Source organism: Grammomys surdaster, unplaced genomic scaffold, assembly GCF_004785775.1.
Source record: "Grammomys surdaster isolate TR1022 unplaced genomic scaffold, NIH_TR_1.0 165, whole genome shotgun sequence".
NCBI lineage: Eukaryota > Metazoa > Chordata > Mammalia > Rodentia > Muridae > Grammomys > Grammomys surdaster.
This window is the reverse complement of record NW_021604613.1, coordinates 3,401,186-3,424,663: the sequence shown is the minus strand read 5'-3', so window position 1 is coordinate 3,424,663 and position 23,478 is coordinate 3,401,186. Positions and strand designations below refer to the sequence as shown.

Genomic DNA, 23,478 nt, shown 5'->3' with positions numbered 1-23,478 from the left:
GCTATGCTATGCTATGCTATGCTATGCTATGCTATGCTATGCTATGCTATGCTATAGAACAAAAATGGCCCCTAGCTTGAGATAGTTCAACTTGGGAATTTCTGACTTTACGATGGTGGAAGAGCAATGAGTACTCAGTATAAACCACACTTGGCACGCTGATGTCTGGGTACATCGGTGGGTACAGGGCAGTGGGCACAGGGATCAGCTGGTCACGCCATCAGGACTTGGACCATCTGGCTAAACTGTGAAGCTCAGGAGCGGAGGTACGGTAAATGCATTCTTGGCATAGATCTTCTCAACTTATAATGTGGTTTACTGCGATACAACTTTATCAAGTGTCAAAGGGCATAACATGGGCCAGGCACTGACTGGAAAAGCCCTATCATTATAAAACTTTACATGGCCAAAGGAAAACCACAGAAGTTACTTATTCTTGTTATAAATAAGCGAGATTCCTGGCTGACTGTAATCCACCTCAAGTTGGGCTACCCAAGAAGGCAGCCACAGTCACGCTTGCTCCTTGACACCTTGATCTCAGCCACCCATCTGCCAATCTCGCTCTCCAGATAGAGCCCATAGCAGTTTAACAGGGCAAGAACCTGTCTTTCCTCACTTCACCTTCCCAGGTTTCTATGTCAAATAAAATAAGCATTTATCAACTACATCAATCAAAGGCCCCTAACAGTTCTCACTTGAACTTGGAGAAGGCATAAAAGGCTACTAAAGTCTTTTTAAAGCTATGAGCTATTTATGTGGGTTTTTTAAAAGTCATATTTTTATTGAGTTGGTACTATTAAGTGGTTAATCAAATAGTGCTAATTAGCCATAAACATAGTATCAACTTACAATTCTTTGAAGGGTAAACTCATAGATTTTCTTTCCAGCATTTGCTCTAAAGAATTTCCTGTACTCCCTGCGCACCTTTAAAAGGAAGGAGACTGCGGGTTAGAATGAGGCTGGCAGGTACTCATAATGACATATCTCTTTACAAATCAAAGTATAGAGAACATGCATATTTACAAATTTCCTTTCTGGATTGAGAAAACTGATGCATACTCAGATAGCGGCAATTATGGCAGAGAAAAACAAACCGAGTGAACCAATACATTAAATCCTATTGGTTCTTATAACAGCTTCATGTTGGCCTGAAATCCTCAACAGGAATAGCTGCAAACTTCTCACAAATTAGAGCACATTCTGTAAAACATTATATAAGGTAATTCCTTCTTCACATACTTTTTGGCAGATTATCTGAAGAACTAGATTGAAATTTCCAAAAATTCTGCCTAAAAACACAAGACTTTACTAGTGCACACCAGACAGGAATGCAGCTAAAAATAAGGAACTTAGAAGAAGCCTTTAGGCTATCCTTATCTTCCATCAGACCCATCAAATGTCATACCTATTATCATAGCACTTAAGACATCCTGCCATTTTAAAGATAAACTTTCCCCAAACTAATGTCCTTATCTACTTCACATACTAATATCTAACAACTAAGGAAGGTATTTACAGAATTAATGAATGATACAGTTAAATACTGAAGCTCAAGGGGACATATAGAATATTTACTATCATCTATTTATGAACAGGAGTTAGAAATCAGCAACATATTAACCTATCTGTTTATCTCAACGTTCTACATCTGTTTCTCTAGCTTCCTGTTTTTCTGGGCTTAAAAACATATGCTTAAAATATATGTACAATGGAAGTCTGTGAAATAGAAACCTATGAGCCAATTCAGTCTGCAGATAAACATTTTATACATGTATTTTTAAATTTATAACTTTCTATAGCAATTTAGGTTGCAGGTTTCTTTTAAAATGTTCTAAGCTTCAGTACTAGTGACCCCTATTTCTACAGGACAGTGACTAGCAATAGCTTCTGATGAAGAGACCTGCAGGTTCCACACTGTACACACCCAACTGCTCCTAACCCATCTGCTGCCTTCCTCTTCTGTGCTAACTGCCTGCCCTAAGTGAGCCCAGACCATTCTATACAACACAGAATATCTAAAGTTTACATTTGGACATATGCAATACATAGGCAGTCCTTCCTTGAATTCATGTTCTAGCTGCCATTTCTCCTTCAGCCATAGGATTGTTAGATTTACAAGCATTTCAGACCTCTAGCTTATAAGGGTCAAGGAGTATAGAGAAAGCAAGGTGAAGAGAGGTCTGTTACATGGAGCACACCCTTAAGGCATTGTAGAAGCTCCATGCTATGCAGCTGAACCTCACTGTATCTGAGCTCTGTCAGCACATCTTCTGAAATTCCACAGGACAGATGGCTGCTTCCTAAATAAAGCTACATACAGTAAAAACCTGGCACCATCACACTCTTCTCACAATGGGGACCTTCACTAGGAATCCTAAAAGGGTCCAGTTGTACTTATTTATGCAAACAAATCACATTTCAAAGGGTAAAAGTACTGCTCACATCAGTATAACTTGTATCCATGACAAACAGGACAAATTTATTGTAATCTTAAACTTCAAAAAGCTTAATCCTTTTCATAATAATAATAATGGAAACATAATGAGATGCTCTGTCTCATTAGAAACTAAGGGGGGATGAGTAACAGTTAGAGCAAGCCCGGTTAATTCTGTAGAAAGAGCGTTCACCTTGTCCGCTGCTACTGCACACTTCCAGTGCAAAAATAGTTTGAAAGCATACACACAGAAATCCAGAGATCAGGATGGGGTGTAAGAACCTGGGATCGATACTGTCTGCTTCCTTGCACTTATAAAAACTATGTTGCAAACTGAGACACAAATAAAACAGGAAATCCTTCATTTTGCTTGGCTCCCAAAAAGAGCATGCAAAGAATGTATTCAGAATTTGTCAACTAGAACATCTGTTAAATGCATATTGAAGTTACTTCTCAATTATCTTATGAATACTCAGAATAATCAAAGGCTAATTAACTAAACATTTTTAGGAGGAACTTTCAGGGGAAAATAGAGATTATTGAGAGCAATATTCAAGGATATTTCTGAAGGCTGCTAAGATGCAGCATCAATGAGTTCTTAGCTCTTTCTCAAATATTTAGAGTTAACGTTACTGGGCTAAATCAGAACACTAAAGAGGAATGGTATGGAAAGGATCCTGAACACCTCCGAGGGTGATGAGTTGTCTCACTGTGCTGGTTAATTACCAAACAGGAAGACCAGATCCTTCTATTTCCTGAAGGTTTTCAGTGCGTGCAGCCAAATTTCCTTGTTTACATCTGTGTGCTTTCTCTTCCCGAATCCAGCACCTGCCTTTATCACATGGTCTTTGAACCTTACAGTTCTCTGAACTTTCATGATCTCTGTCCTCTCATTCAGTCTGCTCTGTGCTGAGCCATGGTCACTTGGAAGAAAACTGCACTCTAGCCCTTAGTGGGACAGCACAGGCTCTTAGTGGGACAGCACAAGCCGACAGATGGGAACAAAGCCTACCACCCAGATGCAGGCCACTAACGTGGGAAGATGAGCTTCCAACTCAAGGACTGCACTCTGTCTCATGATTTAAAAGCCCATAAATAGATAAAATAAAACTCAGAAAACATGTCTTAGATAAAATATACTGCATGACACTCATTAGTTAGAGAGATTAAAATCACATTAAAACGAGAAAATTAGTGTGTAGCTGTTTTTTGGCTTTTAGTTTTTTTTTTTTTTCTTAACATGAAACAAAATTAATCAAGATAACATCTCATAAGACTGCAGACAGCAGGAAGGGCCACCAGTTTTCTCGGGTTAGTAGGTGCGAGGCTTTACATTCACCAGGGCAGGAGAAGTCATGGAGAAAGTACCTTCAGTCCAAGCCAGTAAGCCCAAATGACAGCAACTGCATGCTTACGCCTAGCCTCCTCCTTCAAGCGTTTCAATTCCCTTCGTGCCTAGAACGTTTTAGATAGTAAATAAGAGACAGCCCAATGCAGACCGCACAAATGACCAGAAAAAAGATCCCCCCACCAAACAGGAGAGCCACTATTTGAGCAGGCTTGCAGCACGGCAGAGGAACAGGGTACACTCATTTCGACCCAAGGATCCGATGTGGAGGGGTACAGAGGCCTGTATTTCAGTGCATGGAGAATCACTTCCGGATAATGACAACTATGTGGCACCCAAGAGCATCGCCGCTTCATTTCCTTGCCTCTCCATTCTCCCTTGTCCCCACTCCCTTGGCAGCTCTTTCGCCACATTTCCTCAAAGCCCTTAAGGTATAGTCTCTCTAGACTTGACTTCACTACGAAGCTCTCTAATATTCTTCATTTGGATGGATTAAAAAAAAAAAAAAAACAACCAACTGTGTGAACAATTTGGAAAACTGCGAAAAGTAAAAGTCGTGTATGCGAAGTGCAAGCAAAAGAGTAAAATTAACAAAAACACAGAAGTCCTTTCCGGTTTGAGCTAGAAGCAGCATGAAAAACTGAGTTGCACTAGGGGCAAACACAGCTCAGGGGCAGACTGTTTACCTAACATTCCGAAGGCCCTGGGATCAAGCCCTCACACCACCCAAAACAAATACATTTTTGACCAGGATCCCAAATAGTATAACACACTAAAAATTGAAATCAGGCAAAAAAAATTGATGCAACTGACAGGTTAAAAAGGTGATTCGGGAAACCAATCGTAGGCACACTGTTGCACAAGACAGAGATGGACACTAATTTTTGAGACATCCCACTACTGAGACCGGAGAAGTAACAACGGGACCAGCATTTCTGCTGGGAAACTTCCCTAAACTGGCTAAGAAACTAGGCTGGGTTTTACAGACTTTGGAAAAAACACAAATGAACAATCTTGGTCAGTCTTAGGGGACCTTTTTATGGAGCCCACCAGGTTGACTTCTCACAAGATAGGCTTATAATGCTGACAAAGCAGGCATTAGTAAAAACACATGACTCTGTAGAGTTCTATGTTTTGAACACATTTTAAGCAAAGATGACTTTTGATTTTCTAAGTTAGAAAATCTCTTGTTCCTTGGGGTATGTGAAATGCTCACAGAACCCAGAGTCTGCCTGGGTCAGTGAGTTCCAGGGGGCCTTTGTTTCTGAAAACAAACAGCAATGCCGACATTCCTAAGATTCTTCCCTGGCAAGTATAGCTAGCTTCACATGAACACAGATTTCTGTGAAATCACAGATGATCCTTCCCTGTACACGTGACACCGTTGGCTTACAGTAACCAACAGATGCCACATTCAGTCTGAAACGCAATTTCATTCAAGGATTAATTCTTGTAAAGCATGCATTACTGACATTATCTTGTCAACACACTGTACAAACTGATTCAAACCCCAACACGAACATTCTCCACATGCCCCCCTGCATACAAGTATCCCTAAAATCTGGCCAGCACTCAACAGTGGGAGACAGTGGGCACTAACCATGCAAGTTAATGTACAGAATTAAAAAAAAAAAAAAAAACAACTAAGCTAGAGTCTTATTAGTGAGGTTAGTTCTCTGCTCTGTGCACGTCAAAGCTTCCAAGGCATACTGCTGTCTAGCTAGCATCCTCGGTTTTAGTAATTTGGCTGCTAGATCATGCACTGACGACTATCAACTGCAGTTATTCATCCCTGCTATGCTAGAGATCAGGGTTGGTTCCTGCAGAATTCCCGGGCTCAGCGATGGGATGTGTGCATCAAGTACCTTCGATCCAAGCCAGTAAGCCCAAATAACTGCAATAGCGTGCTTATTCCTAGCCTCGTCCTTCAGCCGTCTCAGCTCCCTTCGCGCCTGTGGTGCGTTTGAAAAGGAGTTATAGAAAGAGTTAAGGCAGGAAAGGTTGCTGCTGCTTCCCAATGGAGACAGAAAAAAAGACACCAGTTACTGAACGCAAAAGCATGTGCCACCACCACCCACACCGAAACGCTGCAAAGAGTAAGAGGCAAAGGTGCTCAGTAGCTCAAGCCAGTGAATCATTTTCTGCCCGAGTCTGAGGGTCTTCGGCTCTATAGTTACTCCCAACCCAATCACCTTCCTCAGGGCCTCTGGCCTACCTGGGTGCCATGCCAGTACGCTGCGATGGTGGTGGCTGCCTCCTTACAGCGCTTCTGATGCTTCAGCTCCCGCAGGATTTTTCGAGCCTGTGGTAGAGAAATCATCCCCATGTACCCATTTATGTATGTGTGTGATCTGATGTACACACACACACACACACACACACACACACACACAATTGAATTAACAGTGAGTAGAAAATAATTTCCAAAGAAGCAAATGTACATGGCCCAGTGAGAAGCCAGTGCATGCCTGGAGACACTGGCGTGACAGGGTGGTCTCATCAGGGAGAAGGTGGCCTCCCACTGTGGGTGGGACATGACAGGGAGAATATGGCCATGGCAAGGCAAGCTGCCACTCATAGGAGAGAGCTATTCTCAGATGATGGCCAGAGTTCTATAAGGTTCTCCAAAAGTCCACTGTGTCTCTTTGCTTACTCTGTTGGAAGTCACTGTGGCTATCCTTACAAGTCAAAAGATTTGTGTTTATTATCCAAAATAGTGATGCCTTTTTAGTAGGAAGGCACCTGGACTGGGAGTAGGTCTCTACCCTGTAAACCAACCAGTCCCAAAGCCTAGAAACCTGGACAGGGGAAGAGCCTCCAGGCAAGTGGGCCATGTTAACTTGGATAAATCCTTAATGTGGGCAAGGCCTATATCAAGGCCAATCAATGCAGCTAGATTTGTAGTCTAGCCTGTACCCTTTCAAGAAGCTCTAGACTGACCACAACCTCAAAGTATCCCTTCTGGATCTTGAACATTCTAGGAAAGCAGTCAGAAGAATCCTGGAGTAGGACTGGAGGGGTCAGGGGTCAGTAAACTTTTTCTGTAAAGAGTAAGATAGTGAGGTTTTGAAAAATGTGTGTGTGTGTGTGTGTGTGTGTGTGTGTGTGTGTGTGTATGAGAGAAGAGTCAGGAGAGGACAAGTAAATATCACAGCTACCAGACTCTGCTATTATGGACCAAGAGTCTACAATAAATGAACATGGTCATGTCTTTATGTATGAATATTAAAATACATAGTTCATATACTTTTCACATGCTTTGAACTCTTTTCTGCTTTTGTTTACAATGGTTCAAAATATAAAAACAATTCTTGGCTCCAGGGTTGTATGAGCCAGAACACAGGCTGAGGTTTGCCTGTGGCCCAAAGTTCATTGACCCTTGAGCAAAGTCTAAGCTGCAAGGATCTGGACCCAGTTTAGCAACTGTGACTACTGCCCTTTCCTCCTAGAGAGCCCTAGCAAGAGCCAGAAGCCTTCAGTCATTATGAGGTGGCTGCAGGGATCATCACTGGAAAGATGTGTGGCTAAGACCCACAGGACTCAGGCAGTGGCTGTAAGACAGCTTTCTGGACAATAGCTTCTCTCAAAATCACTGGGCATGAGGATATTGGGATTACATACAGTGTTATTTCAGGGACTTCCTGCTTAGAGAACAAAGGCTTGAAAAGAAAAAAATAAAGCGGATTAGAAGGAAGCAGCCAAGACATGGTCACCAGGGTTCTCTGCTTGGCCCCATAATATTTACTCTTTCCATGAGGGTATTTACAGAACAGGTGGAGATGAGGAAGCTTCCTTTGCAGAGGGACCCTGAAGACGGCACCCTTTATAAAGAACCCCAGCTCCCACATAAATAAAACATACTTATTGAAACTCACCTTCCAGCCCCGGATATAAGACTGAATCACCAGGGCTGAACTCTTTATCTGCTGGTACCGCTTTTGTTGCTGCAGGATAAAGGGAAGCTGTGAATAGTTGTATCTGCATGGCTAAAAGATAGACCTTGTAAGCCAGAGCAGGGGATCTCTTTACTCTGAGCAGTGGATGCCTGATCTCCCATAATCCTAGAGACTGAAAGGTTAGACAGTCTGACATTATCACAGTAAATCTGCAGTCCACATGAAGGACGATGATCTTCCACTCTTACCAACATGAAGGATGCTGATCTTCCACTCTTACCAATGACTGTCCTCTGCTTGATGCTGTGAGGCAGCATTCCCCACACTACTCACCATCAACAGAGCATTCTGAGTTGACCCACACTGCTCTGCACCTACTTTTTGAGAGGAGTCTCTTCTTGGCATCATTTTTCACCAAGCATCTTACTGGGCCAGTGTACCTCTAACCTTCAGGTTACTTTTAGAGATCAGGGTAATTTTCAGTAAGCCCTGAATCAGTTAAAACAAAGTGTAAACAGAACCCTGAGAATGTGTGGGTCTAACTCCACCCTCACCAGGCTGTGTCAAAACTCAACATAGTGAAAGGCACTTATCTACACTTTGGCTCAACAAGCTCCATGTTCACTGGCCTTGCTATAGAGTCGATGCCTTAAGACAAGAAGCTGACAGAACACTTCCAATAAAAGTATGCCCTTCCAGGGTTTTTTGTTTGTTTGTTTGTTTGCTTGTTTGGAATGGATGTTGGGGTATGGATGGGAAACTCGAAGGAAAATGCAAAGAATTTTAAAAACACTAAAGTCAGATTGTTAACCATTCATTGTGAAGCATGACTGTTGTCTCTCATGATGTCTGAAAGCCTAGGCTTCATCAGGATCATCAGGGGGAGTGGAGAGAGGGTCAGTATAGATTTTGGCTTGAAATATCCCTCCAAAAAACCTGAGCATGCCAAGGAGAGCAGACCAGTAGGCAGCACCCTTCCAGGCCTCTGCATGGTCTCCTGTCTCTAAGTTCCTGCCCTGTGTGAGCTCCTGTCCTGACTCCCTTGGTGATGAACTTGGAGTGTGGAGGTGGAATGTTAAGCAAGCCCTTCCCATACAAGTTGCTTTGGTTATGCTGATGATCACAACAACAGTAACCCTAACTAGACAGGTGCCTATTTTCCCTTGCTAAAGGTGAACTTTATCAAGTCAGGAACCAGGCTGTGGGCCCACTTTGCTAAGAGTACAGTATGCACTTCAAAGCTGTTTGTAGAATTTAAGACAGATTAATTCAGGTCCCGCTCAAGCTTGAATTTTTCTTAATGACTCCAAAGTAAGCAGGGATGAGAAGTCTTTCTTGAAGACAGGTTATTTGTTGGTCCTCCCTTTCTCAGGCAAACAGAAAAGAGCATCATGAATGTGCAAGAAAGCACTGCTGTGTGCTCAGCGAGCCTAGAGCCACCAGGCAGAATGATCACAGTCAGCTGTGTCTTAGCTGCATGAGCATGAACAAATCCACCCCTCGAGTGTAGTCATTCAAAGACTTGGACTGTGGCTGTGATCTTCCTCATTAGAACAAGCAATTAAAGACACCACTAAGAGACCAAGCCCACTTCAAGCTTTATCATTTAAATATATTACTGGTTTCCCAAATCTGGGAATGCTATTATGTATTTCATGAAACTATAGATTTTATCTTAATTTTGTCTTATGGAAAAAATGTCTCCCCAGAAGCAGAGGGAAGAATGCACTAAAAAAAACCTTACTGCAAATTTAACAATTTTTTTTAACTTTTCAGAGACATATAGACTGAAAATATTCATAGGCTGTGCTCTTTCTCATCACTGCAATTCATTTGCAAGGACACAACCTAAATCAATTTATGTGACGGTGGAGGAGGCAAATCTTCAGGTCCTTCTCAGACCTGTGGGATGCCTTTGACAAAGCAGACAATCAACTGATACACTTCCAAAAAGAAGCTCTATATCAACTAAGCAAATATACTTTATTATTGACTCCTTCTCCGCAGTAGGGCCAGGTATCTGAGGACCAGCGGAAATCCAGTCCTTTAGCAGGAACCATAGCTGTATCAAAAGAGATTTCTGGCACTCTGGAAGTCCTCTGTCTTCAATGTGGCACAATTCAGCCAGACAGTCAGTTTAGAGAACTGACCCCATTATGGTGAAAGGATATGACACAGTCTCCTTAAACCAATGGAAAAACAAGAGATAGATTTCCTGCTACATGCTTCCTGGAGATCAGTGAACAGTAGTCTGACACACTAACCCCATGCTCCGGAGCTGTTCAGGCTCAGATCCAAGCTCTGCCACTGAGCTGTGAGCAGGGACCAAGCAGCTCAGGGCCTTGTTTTCCCATGCTAAAAAAAAGACTAACAACCATTTCCAGAGGTTGTTGGGAAATTTTAGCTATGCAAAAGTTACAGACACAGTAAGCATATAAAGAATGTTGAGAAGTTAGCCTCAGGTTGTAACAACAGACTCACTGCATATCTCCTGTACCAGGCGGCAATCACCACTTGGCTTCTTTTCATGAGCAGAAAACGTGTACGACATTTCCATCCTCGATAAATCTTCTGAATGAGAGTGGCCAGGTCCTCCAGTCGCTGCTTCCTTAGGTCTTCTAGTTGGAATAACTAATAAAAAACAATAGACAGACTTAGCCCAAATCCTCCAAACCTAATGGCATACATGAAAGGAATTTGCAGGCTGTGGATTAAAATGAGCTACGTGAACGATATATGCTACAGATCACCTGTGCATGAGGAAAGTACTTTGATGGATTCATAGAAGATCTAGTTTACTCTGGAGTTCAGATTCTCAAGTAAAGGATGCTCGGCCAGGAAAGCACTACTCCTCATCGGTCCACAGAGGGCCAGAAATGCATGCTCTGTGAAGAGTCGCTGGCAGCCTTGTTTCTTCAACAACCTAAGTATTTCTCAAGCTCTCTAAATGTTCACTATCACTAAATCATGTTGTGATATTAATGATACTTTACGCTCATCTGTTTTATACAAAGACTCCCAAGACTCTAAGGAGGTCCATGAATTTGATACACTTTAAACACTGTTTCCTTCCGTGTTTCTCCAGCACCTATGGAGCTGTGATTCTAAAAACTACTGTGCAACTTAGGTGCTGCAAATACTGATGGGTCTTTCCAGTTGCTATGAATTAGAATCAGGGAGGGAGGTTTACCCAAGGTTTGATTCGATCGTTTTGTCTTCATTCCTTAAGTTCTGTACAACCTATCAGATGGCCTTGGTGTTGTATAAATACCATCTCTTACTTGCTCCAGCTCTAAGACACTTCAGCCAGATAAAAGAATATGGCCTTGACTGTGGTATCTCAGAAGCTACGCCACATACACAGGATTCAAGTTCAGAACGTAAAGTTACATACTGTCCTCGGGTTTCGGATGAATATCTTGGATCTACCAAAGGAGTACTCTTCCACAGGAATCTCTAGCTCATTAAACAGAACCTCCACGCCAGACCTAAAAGAGTAAACAAACCCTTAAACAATGTTTTTCCTGAATTACAAAAATGACTTGACTAAGTATCATATCATATGTCATCATATTCTCATTAACACACAAATAAGCTACACTATAAAGTGACATTAGGGGTGTATGTGCGTATGTAGGTCAGGGACAGCTTGTAGAAAGTGATTCTCTCCTTCCACCATGTGGGCCCTTGGAATCAAACTTAGGTGGTCAGGCCATGCAGTCCTTTACCTGAAGACCCATCCCTAGGCCCAGCACTGCTACACTGTTTAGAGTAACTACTCTCCTGCTACACTGTTTAGAGTAACTAGTCTTCAGGCAACCATCATCTTTCTACCAAAGGATTTAAGATTTGTTTTCCCAAACTAACCCAAATTAGTAAACACTATAAAAGGAAATCTAGGTTCAGAACTAAATACTAAGAAATTTAGGTATATCCTGATTTTATTAGCAATACAAAACAAGTCAATTAATGTATCAGCGGGGGCCAGGAATGTGTGTGTGTGTGCACCACATGTATTCTTGGTGCCTGTGCAGACCAGAAGAGGGCACTGGATGCCCTGGAACATGAGTTACAGACACTGTGATCTGCCATGCAGACGTGGAGAACCTAACCCAGGTCCTCTGCAAAAGCAGCAAATGCTCTCAACCACTGAGTCATCTCCTCAGCCCCTCTTGTGAAACAGTTCAATATTCTTCTAATTCTGCAGAGGCCAAGCACAGCCTGAAACAGTGTTAAGTGCCAGACCAATGAGATGCTACCGAACGTGGGCTTCATGTGGCGGGAAGAAGGTCTTGACCTTGCTTTCAACAGCAGTTTCTAAAATTAGCTTGGCTCCATCAAGCTGTGGACTGCCTACAAGATGGGGAATAAATAATGCTCCCAGTTATGGCATATTTAGCACAATATCCTAGAAATTAATGGTGTGTAGAAACAATACCCTGGGTCTGCATTAGACATCAGATTATACTTCCGTCTTCTTCGTAGCTCAGGCTGCATGTCTAATTACCGCTCAATCTGCTGTGAACTGCTGGGTCCAGCTAAGAATGTGCACATAACCTTGGCACAACAAGACTAAAGTTCCCAAGTGCCTGCCTCACCCATGAAGCAGGCATGCTGGCCCTCCTGCAGTATTCAGACTTCTACAGCCCCCACAAACAGCAACTCTGACTGCTGAGAGTAGAGATTTCTCTCCTGTGACAGCTGCTCTCCAGCACACAAGTTCTCTCTGCATGTGGACAACTCACAGTCAACAAGGAACCTCTGAAGGGAAGGCTTGCAGTGCCCACTATTCTGCTCTGGACTACAGGAATCAGGAAAGACTCATGGCCAAGTCATATTTTCCAGTCCAACCTGACAAGCTCATGCTGATACTGAATCCCACCTGCTTCTCAAGTCTACTGATGGACTGCGACACATAAAGCCACAGGTGAGACCTTTACCTCACCCTCCCATTCTTTCTAAGAACATATCCCTTGGTGAAAATCAGACAGCTGGGAATGGCGATTCAAGAGGTTTCGTCTCTAACCGTCTATAATCTACAAGGTTCACATATTAGCCATCAAGTCACCATGTGTATACCTGAAACATTTATAGTCATTCAGGTTCCAAGTGCAGAGTCCATATGTTCCATTTCAATGTCAAAGAAAATCTACACCCCCATAGCAAAGTGAGCATTATCTACCATGGTATCCTAATGACTGCAGATACCTAACTTTACATACAGACACAAGACAAAACAAAATCAAAGCCACGATACTACTTGGATACTTTAAAAGCTGATGATCACGGCAGCCGGAGAGTCCCTTACCTTGCCGGTCCCTTCCAGTGAGGCCATGTTTGTTTGCAAAGCATCTTGTATCTTTCCAGGCAAGGTTCATAGGCCTGCCTGAAGGCATAGCCTGCTCGTCTCACTCGAACGTTCTCCAAAAGACCCAGGTACCTGATCTGATGGCACACGAGACTCTCACTGAAAATGTGAGCTGCCTTTTTATCATTTGGCTTGATGCACCTAAAACATTTCAAGTATTTTAAGTTGTAAACTCTGTCAATGAATCTTACTCAGTGATGTACATCTAATCATTTCAGAGGGGTCAGTTACTATTCTTAGAAAATCAAATCATTTCTAATTATCTCAAACCACTGCACAGTAAACTAAGAATAAGTACAATATTGCATACACTGTAATTAAAAAAATATTAAGAGATTCAATGGCACTGATGATTGCCAATGACATTTTGTTGAATGAAAGAAGTTTGAAAATGATGTACACTGCGTAACCTGAATCTGTACTGCTGTTTCCTCTGTGAGGAGGGGAGTCACACAGAAGACAGGAGTAAGGAACCCTTTAAGATCATGAATGTATCTACCTATGCATGTGTGTGTATATACTCATTCACCCTGAGCCCAGACACTCAGCTAGAGTAGCAGGCCAATGACTCCAGGAGGACCCTGACTCTCCAGCACAAGGATTATAGGCAGGTCGTGCTGTGGCAAGCTTTTTTTACATGGATTCTGGGGAATTCAAACTGAGATCTGAATGGGCTAACATACATATTTACATATGTAAAAATCTGAAAAGTTGGAGGCAAGGCCATAGAAGACAGACCACACTGTGCTTCCTGGCCTTTGTCCTTTCGTAACAGAGCTCTTTGTTGCTTAGGAAGGACTCCATCCCCAGCCTCCTTTGCCAGTAATTGGTATAGTAATAAGACCAAGTTTTAGTATCAAAGCAGAACTAATGTACTCTGGGTGCTTAAAAGGAAGAAGTTTATGACTCCTCTCTTCTATTTGGCAGGCCCCAGTCAGCTAAGCAGTGGCTGTGGGTGTTGACACGGTGCCATCCATCTTTGAGCACAGGGAAGAAAGAAGAATACACCTTGGAAATGGCAGAGCCACAAAACAGAAGGAATTTTGCTATTATTAGTGCGCAGAGCTCTTACACCGCAAAGTCCTTACACAGAAATAAAATGCCAGACTTGTGGCAGTCATTATGAGCCTTGGATCACACACCAGCTATCCCTATCCTGACTAATACTACTACTAAACAACCATGGTTGTGGCTATACAACTGTTAAGTCATCTCTTTAAATACACACTGCATACAATTAAATCTTACCCAGTTTTGTCTTGATGTTTGTTTGTTTGTTTTTTGTTTTTCGAGACATGGTTTCTCTGTATAGCCTTGGCTGTCCTAGAACTCACTCTGTATGGTATACAGGCTGGCCTCAAACTTAGAAATCCGATTGCCTCTGCCTCCTAAGTGCTGGGATTAAAGGTGTGTGCCACCACTGCCTGGCCTGCCTGTCTTGATGTTTTATACTTTTCCTTTTACCACTTAAATCTACTCTATGTATTAATTAGACAAGGGAAACAGACAAATCAATGGGAAAGTCTACCAAGTTCTGAATCAGTCTCCTATACATACACTGAATTGGTTATTGATAAAGAGATCAAGGACAGTAAATGGTAAGAGTTTATAGCCTTATGTCTGAAATCAGGCTGCCAAGATCCTAGCAGCAAGCCTATGAGGTCCACCTCACAACCTTGGGGAACACATAAAAACCAAACAACAAAAAACTCCCTAAGGTGATGGTGTATGTTTTATGTCTCAACCTAGGTGATGCTGCCAAGGTAAACATCACAATTATAAAGTAATTGAACTGTTCACCTCAAATCTGTGTGTATCACTTCATGTAAATGGTGCCTCAAGAAAATTCAGAAACTCTACTCAACCGAGACTTAGGAAAGCAAACGATTAAAGACCACTGGCTATTTTTGAGAAATGACATTTTCTCCCAATATGTGCTCTAACTTGGGTAAATCAAGGCAGGTTAATGTGCTTATTTGTGTTTCTACTGATATAAATATCATGTAAATGATACACACATATAAAAAATGCCATTCACTCTGGTTCCTCCCTAACTGAAATTCCAAGGGCAAGGTGTGTGCTGACATCTGATCTATCAGACAGCAAACCTCCTACTGCTTCTAGTACAAGCACACTCTACAAATTTTAACCCTAGTTGGACCTTCCTAAATCCCAAGCATGGGATCCCATCTAAGATGACCTTAGAAGCTGGAAAAAACAAAATGAAAGAAAACAAAGCAAAAAAAACCTAACAACCACAAAACTAGAGGCTTTGTTAAGGGCTCTTAGACAAGAACTCAAGTTCCAGAAGCACCTGATGTAGTTTGGATTCTTGGTCTGCAGGTTTTTCATCAGGGTGGCCACGGACGCCTTGAACTGAGACCCTGCAGTAGGAGGTCTTTTCAGATTGACCTTTGCAGGATTCCCTTCAGGGAACAGAGAATTGATGAGGGCGTGGCCAGCCTTCCACATGGCTTGAGACAGGTCCCGGTACAGAAGGTCATTGTTCTTGTCAACAAATCCTTCCACCTGGTATAGCACCTGTGGATCACAGTGACAGCACATGGGACTCACTGCAGGCTCACTGCACAGGACAGTGTCAAACAATGATGACACCCAGATCCCTCCAATATCAGAAACCCCAGTACACTAGTCACACACTGATACTAAGTTTGCTTCCAACTTTGAGTTCCGTCTCTTGAAGGTGTAAAAGGAATCAAAATAAAGCCTATAACGTCCTTCAGGATTTGCAAGAATAAACTCCAAAAATGTTATCATAACATTTTTAAAGGATGTTAGATGTTTTTTGGTATGGGTATATGTCTGAATGTATTTGAGAATTTAAATTTTTTTTCTCACATGCTAGTCTAGTCTATTTCAAAGTAGAAAGGGTTTGAAAACAGACAAGATGGACATTTTCACAGACATCCTAAGCAACAGAGAAACCAGGGAGGAATGTAGCTTTTAATACTATGGGCCAATGAAGCAAAGCAAAGGGCCAATGCTCTGGTGTCCTGAAATCAAAGGCAATCCAGGATTATCTCATTTTCAATAAATGTATAACTAAGGAATTCTCCTGTGAAGCTTCCATTCATATTTATAAAGGCAGCATTGACTCCAATCAATAATCTTTTTCGAATTCTAAAAGTTAGCCTACTATTCAAACTGTTTTATTGAAATTAACTTCCTCAAATGCAGAGGAAAAGATTATTTAACTAGGTGTTTTCCCTAGTGTCTCACAAAATTTCAACTGAAGAATTCTTGATTTTTGCTAAATGTTTTGTGCTTTTAAAACCTTACAGTAGACCTTTCTTCTGGCACAATTTACCAACCCTTTATCAGTGTTCTAGATATTTTGATAGAACAGCTTAACAGCTAAAAATAATAAAATAACATAAAGATACTTTGTAGTGTTCATTAAGGCCACTGGTTTGCTTTTCCTTTTTTTGTGTTAACAAAATGTAGCTCACCGTGGTCCAGGCTCAATTGCCAGTGAGCACTGGCTGCTCTCGCTAGTCTCCAACGCCACACCCTCTCCTAGGAGGCCCAGAAACACTGTGCGCGGGCCTGGGGTGCTCCCCTGTACCTTGCCAGCATAATGCTGGATTCTGAAGCAGCTGTGGGGCAGGGTTGTGTCGTTGAGGAATCGGGAACACTTGCTCATCCTGCTTTCAAAGTGCTGGTGAGTAGCACAGACTTGGTTCAGCTTTTCCAGGAAGGTCTCATCTGTAACAGTGCCAGGTCTCAGGCACTCTTCATCCAGCATGGCCAAGATTCCATTTGTGTTCTGGGAGGAAAGAAATAAAGGTATTTCCTTCCTTCCCTCCTTCCTTCTTTGCTGTGCTGCTCTAATAATTAGTCCTAATCTTAACATCAAACACAACTGACTTAATTACAGGTAAGTTTCTGTTCAGCTGTAACAGAAAACAGAATCGCAAAGGTCACAGAAGCCAGCTCCTTTCCAGAGTGACCCAGATGTGTTGGGGTGGGGGCATCAACCTTTGTGTCTCTTTCTCAACAGACAGGACCCAGAGTCATCTCACCCTCAGTAAAAATGAAGTTCACCCTGTCAGAAAAATGTGCATGGGCCTCAAATCCAAAACCCAATCTGAGTCAGAAGCCAACATGATAGAACGGTGTCTAAATCATGCTACTAACCCTGGCTCATCTCCTATGTCTTCTGTTTGCTTCACAGCTTAGGAAATACATAGGTCTCACGTTACCAGACTGTTCAGATTCAGAGTAACGCTGGGTTTCTGGGGGAGGGGGTTGGTGTTGTGTTTCAGGATGTTGTTCTTAACGATTATGCAATCAAGTGCTGTTCAAAACCATGTTTAGAATAAAACTCTTGTTCAATATAAAATATCTAAATAGGTATTAAATATGAGTGAAATTTTACTTGTGTGCTCAGACTCTATTATTTCAAGATAGGCCAGCCCTAGACTAAACCAGAAATCAGGAATCTTCTACTTTGCTAACAAAGGCAGTGCTCTTCCTGTGACTGTCCCCAGAGCCCTTAAGTTGCAATTCCAGAAACAATCCAAGCCACTGACCCTTAACCCCGCCCACTTCCACCAAGGCAAACGCTCTGTCCCCAGAAGGATATGAGTTCCTCTGACCAGCATTTACTCATTCCACACAAAACCCAAGGGAAGAGCAGGCTCTCAACTATGTTCACTACACCCCCAGAATAGACACTGTTGTTCACTGGTGCTGGAAGGAAGCACTTCCTTTGAGCTCTGGACTCTTCCATGAACACGAGTTTCTTCAATCCTTTATACAAGGGACTTTCTGTTAGATAAATGGGTCTATTTAAGTGTATTGCATTTCTAGTAAAACTTCCCCCAGCAAAGACCTCAGGTAACAAAATTTGCTTGGAAAAAAACCAAAAACTTGAGGAAATGTCTGATTTGTGGATTAGAGGAGAGAACTCTGAATTCTTTATGTAGATTGACAACACTCCTAATGCTGGCCAAAGTTTCCAAAGCAAAAAAATTTTTTTTATCAGGAAGGAGTGATGATTTGGATTATTTATGCTTCCCATGCTCAACTAAATCTAAGTTCATGTTTTCAAGAGTATCTTGCATATTGATGGGAAAACACTGGCCAATCATGTAGTTTCCACACGGGCTGATTTGAGATGAGTACAGAGTGTCTGCTGAACACTCGAGAGCAAGAGAGTATCCTGTGAACACAGTATACATCTCCTGGACAGGTGAAAAGTTGGCAGGAGAAATAAGAATGCACACTGTCTCAAATGACTACATCAGGAGCAGAAGTACAAGCAACCAACACTAAGGTGGGCAAAGAGGCTTCCTGTTTCCACACAAATGCAGCTTCCCACAGGTGACTCACTACAATAAAATATACTATATGGCCCAAAACCAAAAACATACATTCAAACAGCTTCCTAAAAATTGCCCAGTAATTCCCCCCCACACACCCTGTTTTTATCCTTTTCAAACTCACATACACTCTGAAAAATTCCAGGTTCTCTGCCACCTGCCGTCACACTCACAGCATCCTCTCTGAATTCTCTGAATCAAAGCTAGGCCAGTAATGACCTGTTAATCCAGCTTCAAGGTTTGTGCCTCTTCCCTCTTTCTACCTTAAACTCAGTAGTACAGTAGGAGGGCACTAGGCTGTAGACATGAAACGGGCATATTGATGTGCAAACCCCTAAACGTCTGCTTTGGTCAGCACGCATAGTCATTCCCCAGGGGCCTGGATTCTCAGCACACAAATGCTGGTGGCCAAGAGGTCATAAAAGGGCTGTGACAGGGCAACAAGACCAGGGGATTTTGACTAAGTACCATAATAAAAGCTTTCCATGCATTCACTCAAGAGTGGAGAATGAGTACTTAGGGTTACCATAAAGTCTTCTAACAAAGTAGTTCCCAGCACACAGAGAAAAGTATAAAATATGGATACATACTATAAAGGCAGTGAGATCATTTGTACAAGGTTAATTATACTACTAAAGCTTCCTTTAATACCGAAGTACTCACATTTTCTATTAGATCACAAATGACAGCGTTGTTGAAGTAGTCAATGTGAGTCCATTCTATGTCCTAAAGACAAAACGGAACACAATCAAGTTCATGTGACAGTGCCGCAGTGCCGTCTGAGAATTAACTGCTCCTGCCCCCCCCCATTTCACTCTCAGTCTGAAGTTCTCTCTTTATAGAGCCAGAGCCGTCAACATTGTCTTCCATTCCAAAGCCTCCTCAACACAGCAGTCCACCACTGACATGAACCGATGGAAGCAATTGCCCTTGACCTGCTCCAAGGCTGCTTCCCATTCTACTCTCCCATCTGTCACTGTTTCCCATGCACTTCATGGGCTCTAAGCCAAATATTTACTCAGCAGGCCCTCGGGTCAATATTGCTCTGTATATATTTACCATGTTTATAAGAAAATCAGGCAGAACTTGATCCCAGCAACTAAGGCCCGGAGTTTTTGTCATCACGAGGCAAAAGTAATTTTAGAATCAATGCTAAGTTCCAAGTCAGTTAACTATTTCATGCGTAAAACAGCTCAATATGGAGAGAAAGTATTTTTCCATAGAACACACCATGGAAAACGTACCCACAGAGCCAAACCAGTGAGGTGAACTGCCTTCATTCTGTCTGCCTAACCTCCATCTCTAAGCGCAGACATTAGTGTTCTTAGGAGAAGAAATGTTATTTATATAACAAGCGAGGAATCTGCTTATATTCTCTTAGAAGTATTTCAAGTAATCTATACATTAACTCCCTGGCAGTCTCTGTAACATGAGAAGAAAGGAAGACAATGATTCTTGATTTTAGGATATTTATATTACCAGAAAGTTGCCAGAAAAGCACAAAACTTTTCTGAAGGAAAATGGTCATTCTAAAACAAACAAAACAAAGATATATTAACAGTTTGGTTTAATGGATTGTTTTATTAAGCCACTGGGGATTAGCAATCCTATTAGAAAAATACACGCAGGAGTGCATCCCGTAACATTGGCACTCGGAGAGTAAGGCAGATGGAGCAAACCTTTATTCAGGGATATCCTTGGCTACACAGTAAGATACCTGTTTAAAAACAAGTACATGAGCATCCACATGTATTAGCATGCACTCACGGAAAACAAAGCTCTATCTATCTATCTATCTATCTATCTATCTATCTATCTATCATCTATCTATCATCTATCTATCTATCTATCATCTATCTATCTATCTATCTATCATCTATCTATCTATCTATCTATCTATCTATCTATGTCTGCCTGTCTATTTAACTATCCATCTTAGACAGAACTATCATGAGTTTTAAGTTCATTTGGGCTACACTGCTAATTTTGTCTTTAAAATGGAATACAGTGGAATCTTAAGATGGCTCAGTCTGAAATCAATCCCCGGAACCCACATTTTAGGAAAGAGTTAACTCTCACAAGTTATCCTCTGGCCTTCACATGCACTGGAGCATGCTCACAGCCGCATGTTTAAAATGTTTAAAAAAAGAAGGTAAACAGTTAATAGTATTCCTAAAATGTTACAGCAAATGAAAAACAAACAAAAATATAGGAATAAGAAAACAGTCACTTAAAAGGTGAATGTTTAGTTTAAAAAATAAAGGAGGAAAACCAAGTTTATGGTTTAAAATTAAAGATGAAAGAACTTTACAAACAATTATTTCTGGTTAAGATGACATTAAATGAGTTAGTCCTTAAAAACACCCAGAATATAGTGTTATATAACAAATGTTATGTATAAATTTTTAAAATCAATTTTTTTTTAAGATTCAGCAAAATCTCTAAGAATTCTCAAATTTCACTGTAGTGATAGCGATTTTTTGGTATATAGTTCTTAGTGTCAGATCATTCATAATCTACAATCATAACTGCAGTCAGTCCCCAAATTCCCTCTTGTCATACCATTCAAACTCGTAAAGCCCCAGCAATCATTGATGGTGGCTTTCTACGGACAATCTATCTATAGCTCTCAGTTTAAGATGGATGGAATCGGGTTTCTTTCATTTATCATAATGCATATGATCCATGCTGTGTGTGTTAATCGCTCATTTCCTTCTATGTCTAAGTGCTAGTCCAGCATGTGGACCCAGTTTATTTATTCATCTCCATTTTCTTAGCACAATATAATTTTACATAATTACAGTGGAACCTATGAGACTGAAGGTCACTAGCTACTATTTAATGACAACCTACTATGTACCAGGTATTGTTTTGAGAACTAGTGGAACAGTCAGCACAGCCGCCATACAAACAAAATATATCTGAAGACATATTAAACTTAGAACAGATTCTTGGGTTATGCAGATGGTCTTCAAATACAGATTTTTAGTTATAATGGAGAAACCTTTTAGACTGTTTCAACTTTACCTCCCGAATATACTCCTCTTGCTCTTCTTTGAGGGTAAGTTCGATGAAAATTTGTTGAAGTTTTTCATTACAGTAATTAATAATGAACTGCTCGAAGCTGTTGTCCTGTGTGAAAAGAAGGAAATACACTATAACCATGTCACTAGCTCTCCTTAAGGAATACACTCAACACTTCAACCCATCTGAAATGCCACCCAGCACCCTTTACACTAGACTGTGGCCCCACACAAGCTCCCAGGACAGACGTGCCTTGCGAGCACGTGGGGAATGGCTCATGAGTCAGTGAACAAATGAGATATGCACAGAAGCCGCAGTACCAGAATGGGGAGTTTTAGATGGTAGAGAAGCATCCCATCTGTGGTTCTAATTTCCCCCTGAAATTCAGTAAATCCCTGTCAACAACTTTCAAATGGTTCATTCTCAGGGCTTCCTACCTTAATCTCCAACCAGAATCAGGTCCCTCACTCAATGCCCTGTTTGTAAATGTGTGCACAGAAACATACATGTATTGACTAGCTTCACATATGTGCCATCTTGCCAACTGTGATTCACGCCATTCTATATCTTGTAAATACCAAACACATACTGAGCCAGTAAACGCATCACACAAATCCATGGAAATCAAAGCATCAAGCCATCCCCTCGGTGGATGGAGACAATCTCTCTTCTCAGAAGGCCACATCGACACTGTAATCCCCCTCAGCCAGAGACAAGATCTCTCTTCTCAGAAGGCCAAATCTGCTCTCTCAGGTACCCCATGGTTCCTCTTCAGAAGTTTTGCCTCATATTAATTACCTCTTATAATATATTCTCTGATAAAAGCTCTGTGATGAAATAATATTGAACAATCCACAGAGCTAATGAACACACTGGAGAACAAATCCCATCTGCTGAAGGAACATGCTTTATTAGAACCTTCCAGAATGACACAGATGTGGTGTTGAAGCTTGTCTTCTTCACTTTTACATCCCATCTTTGCCAAGAGGTACTGGCAGTGGGCAAAAGGTAACAAAGACTCCACCTCTGGTAAACATGACTTGCTCCCACTGAGGTGGCCAGTCCTAATCTAACAAGGAACACCTCAGCAAGGGTAGTCTGAGGCTCACCATTCCTCGTGTGTAAGCAGAGGGACTGGCCTTGTCATCTCTCTACAAGTGACAAAATCAAAAAGGTTTCTGAAAGCTGGTTTTTAAGAATTAACCTTAGTCCTACCTTAAGCAGACCTGAATGGGGTCACAAGAGAACCTCTGACTATTTCCTTGTCTGGAATCTTGCGAAGGATTTGTAAACACCCAAAATGCGGTGATCAGAGGAAACGTCTGAGTCCAAGCCATAAACGACCCACAGGATTCCACTATCACTGACCTCGCTCATCCAAGTTTAGTTAGGCATCAATGTTTCTCAACATCCTGAAGGTTTTTACTAAAGAAGCAAGCGTGTGTTTTCACCTCTCCAGACGCCTTTTCACACAAACTCTTTAAAACCACAGTTAACAATTTTTATTAGGAAGTAAAGTCAGTCCACTGTAGCTGTCAGATGCTTTACTCTTTTAAGCAGCAGCACAGTCATTTCATATGAGAAACATCAGGATTTTCTGGTTTGGTAAAATATACCCTTCTATAACACCATGACCACAAATAAAAAAAATAATATTGGAGGGCCTAATACAAGCAGACCTCTCACAGTGGAAAACAAACATAAAGAGAAAATTTGAGAATCTGTGCTGATGAAGCAATTCAACGCAATGATGCTAAAGTTTCAAGTGTCCACTGACGAGGAAGGAGAGAGACGGAAATGACTAGTGTCCTTGGATACATGATGTGCTGTGTGCTCTTTCCAAACAAGACTATGAAATACACACGAACAAGTAAGGAACCGAAAGCAAAGCTTCACAATTACAGCTTATGGATTAAATTCAAGCTAAATTATATTGCCGTTAATCTTTACTGTTTTCTGCACACAGCCACACAATTAGTCAGCATCTATTGGCTACAAAATTCACAGAAACTGGAGAAGCTATTAGCACAGGCACATGCAACAGACCAGCACTGCAAAGAGTT

The 23,478-nt window shown here is 41.6% G+C and overlaps 1 protein-coding gene across 4 annotated transcripts in view; it reads right to left on the bottom strand.

Moving 5' to 3' along the window:
* Myo1b (myosin IB) overlaps window positions 1-23,478 on the bottom strand; it is a 162,133-nt gene that overhangs the window by 12,919 nt on the left and 125,736 nt on the right. For 2 of the 4 annotated variants that reach the window (XM_028765684.1, XM_028765685.1), the window contains exons 14-25: window positions 21,419-21,523; window positions 19,055-19,117; window positions 16,633-16,833; window positions 15,361-15,587; window positions 12,987-13,187; window positions 11,073-11,166; window positions 10,160-10,309; window positions 7,658-7,726; window positions 5,998-6,084; window positions 5,648-5,734; window positions 3,803-3,889; window positions 850-924 (exon numbers count right to left, since the gene is read on the bottom strand). In XM_028765684.1, coding sequence (XP_028621517.1) covers window positions 850-924; window positions 3,803-3,889; window positions 5,648-5,734; window positions 5,998-6,084; window positions 7,658-7,726; window positions 10,160-10,309; window positions 11,073-11,166; window positions 12,987-13,187; window positions 15,361-15,587; window positions 16,633-16,833; window positions 19,055-19,117; window positions 21,419-21,523 — 1,446 coding nt within the window. The remainder of the gene's footprint in view (window positions 1-849; window positions 925-3,802; window positions 3,890-5,647; window positions 5,735-5,997; window positions 6,085-7,657; window positions 7,727-10,159; window positions 10,310-11,072; window positions 11,167-12,986; window positions 13,188-15,360; window positions 15,588-16,632; window positions 16,834-19,054; window positions 19,118-21,418; window positions 21,524-23,478) is intronic. The other 2 variants (XM_028765686.1, XM_028765687.1) reach the window with 2 other exon arrangements.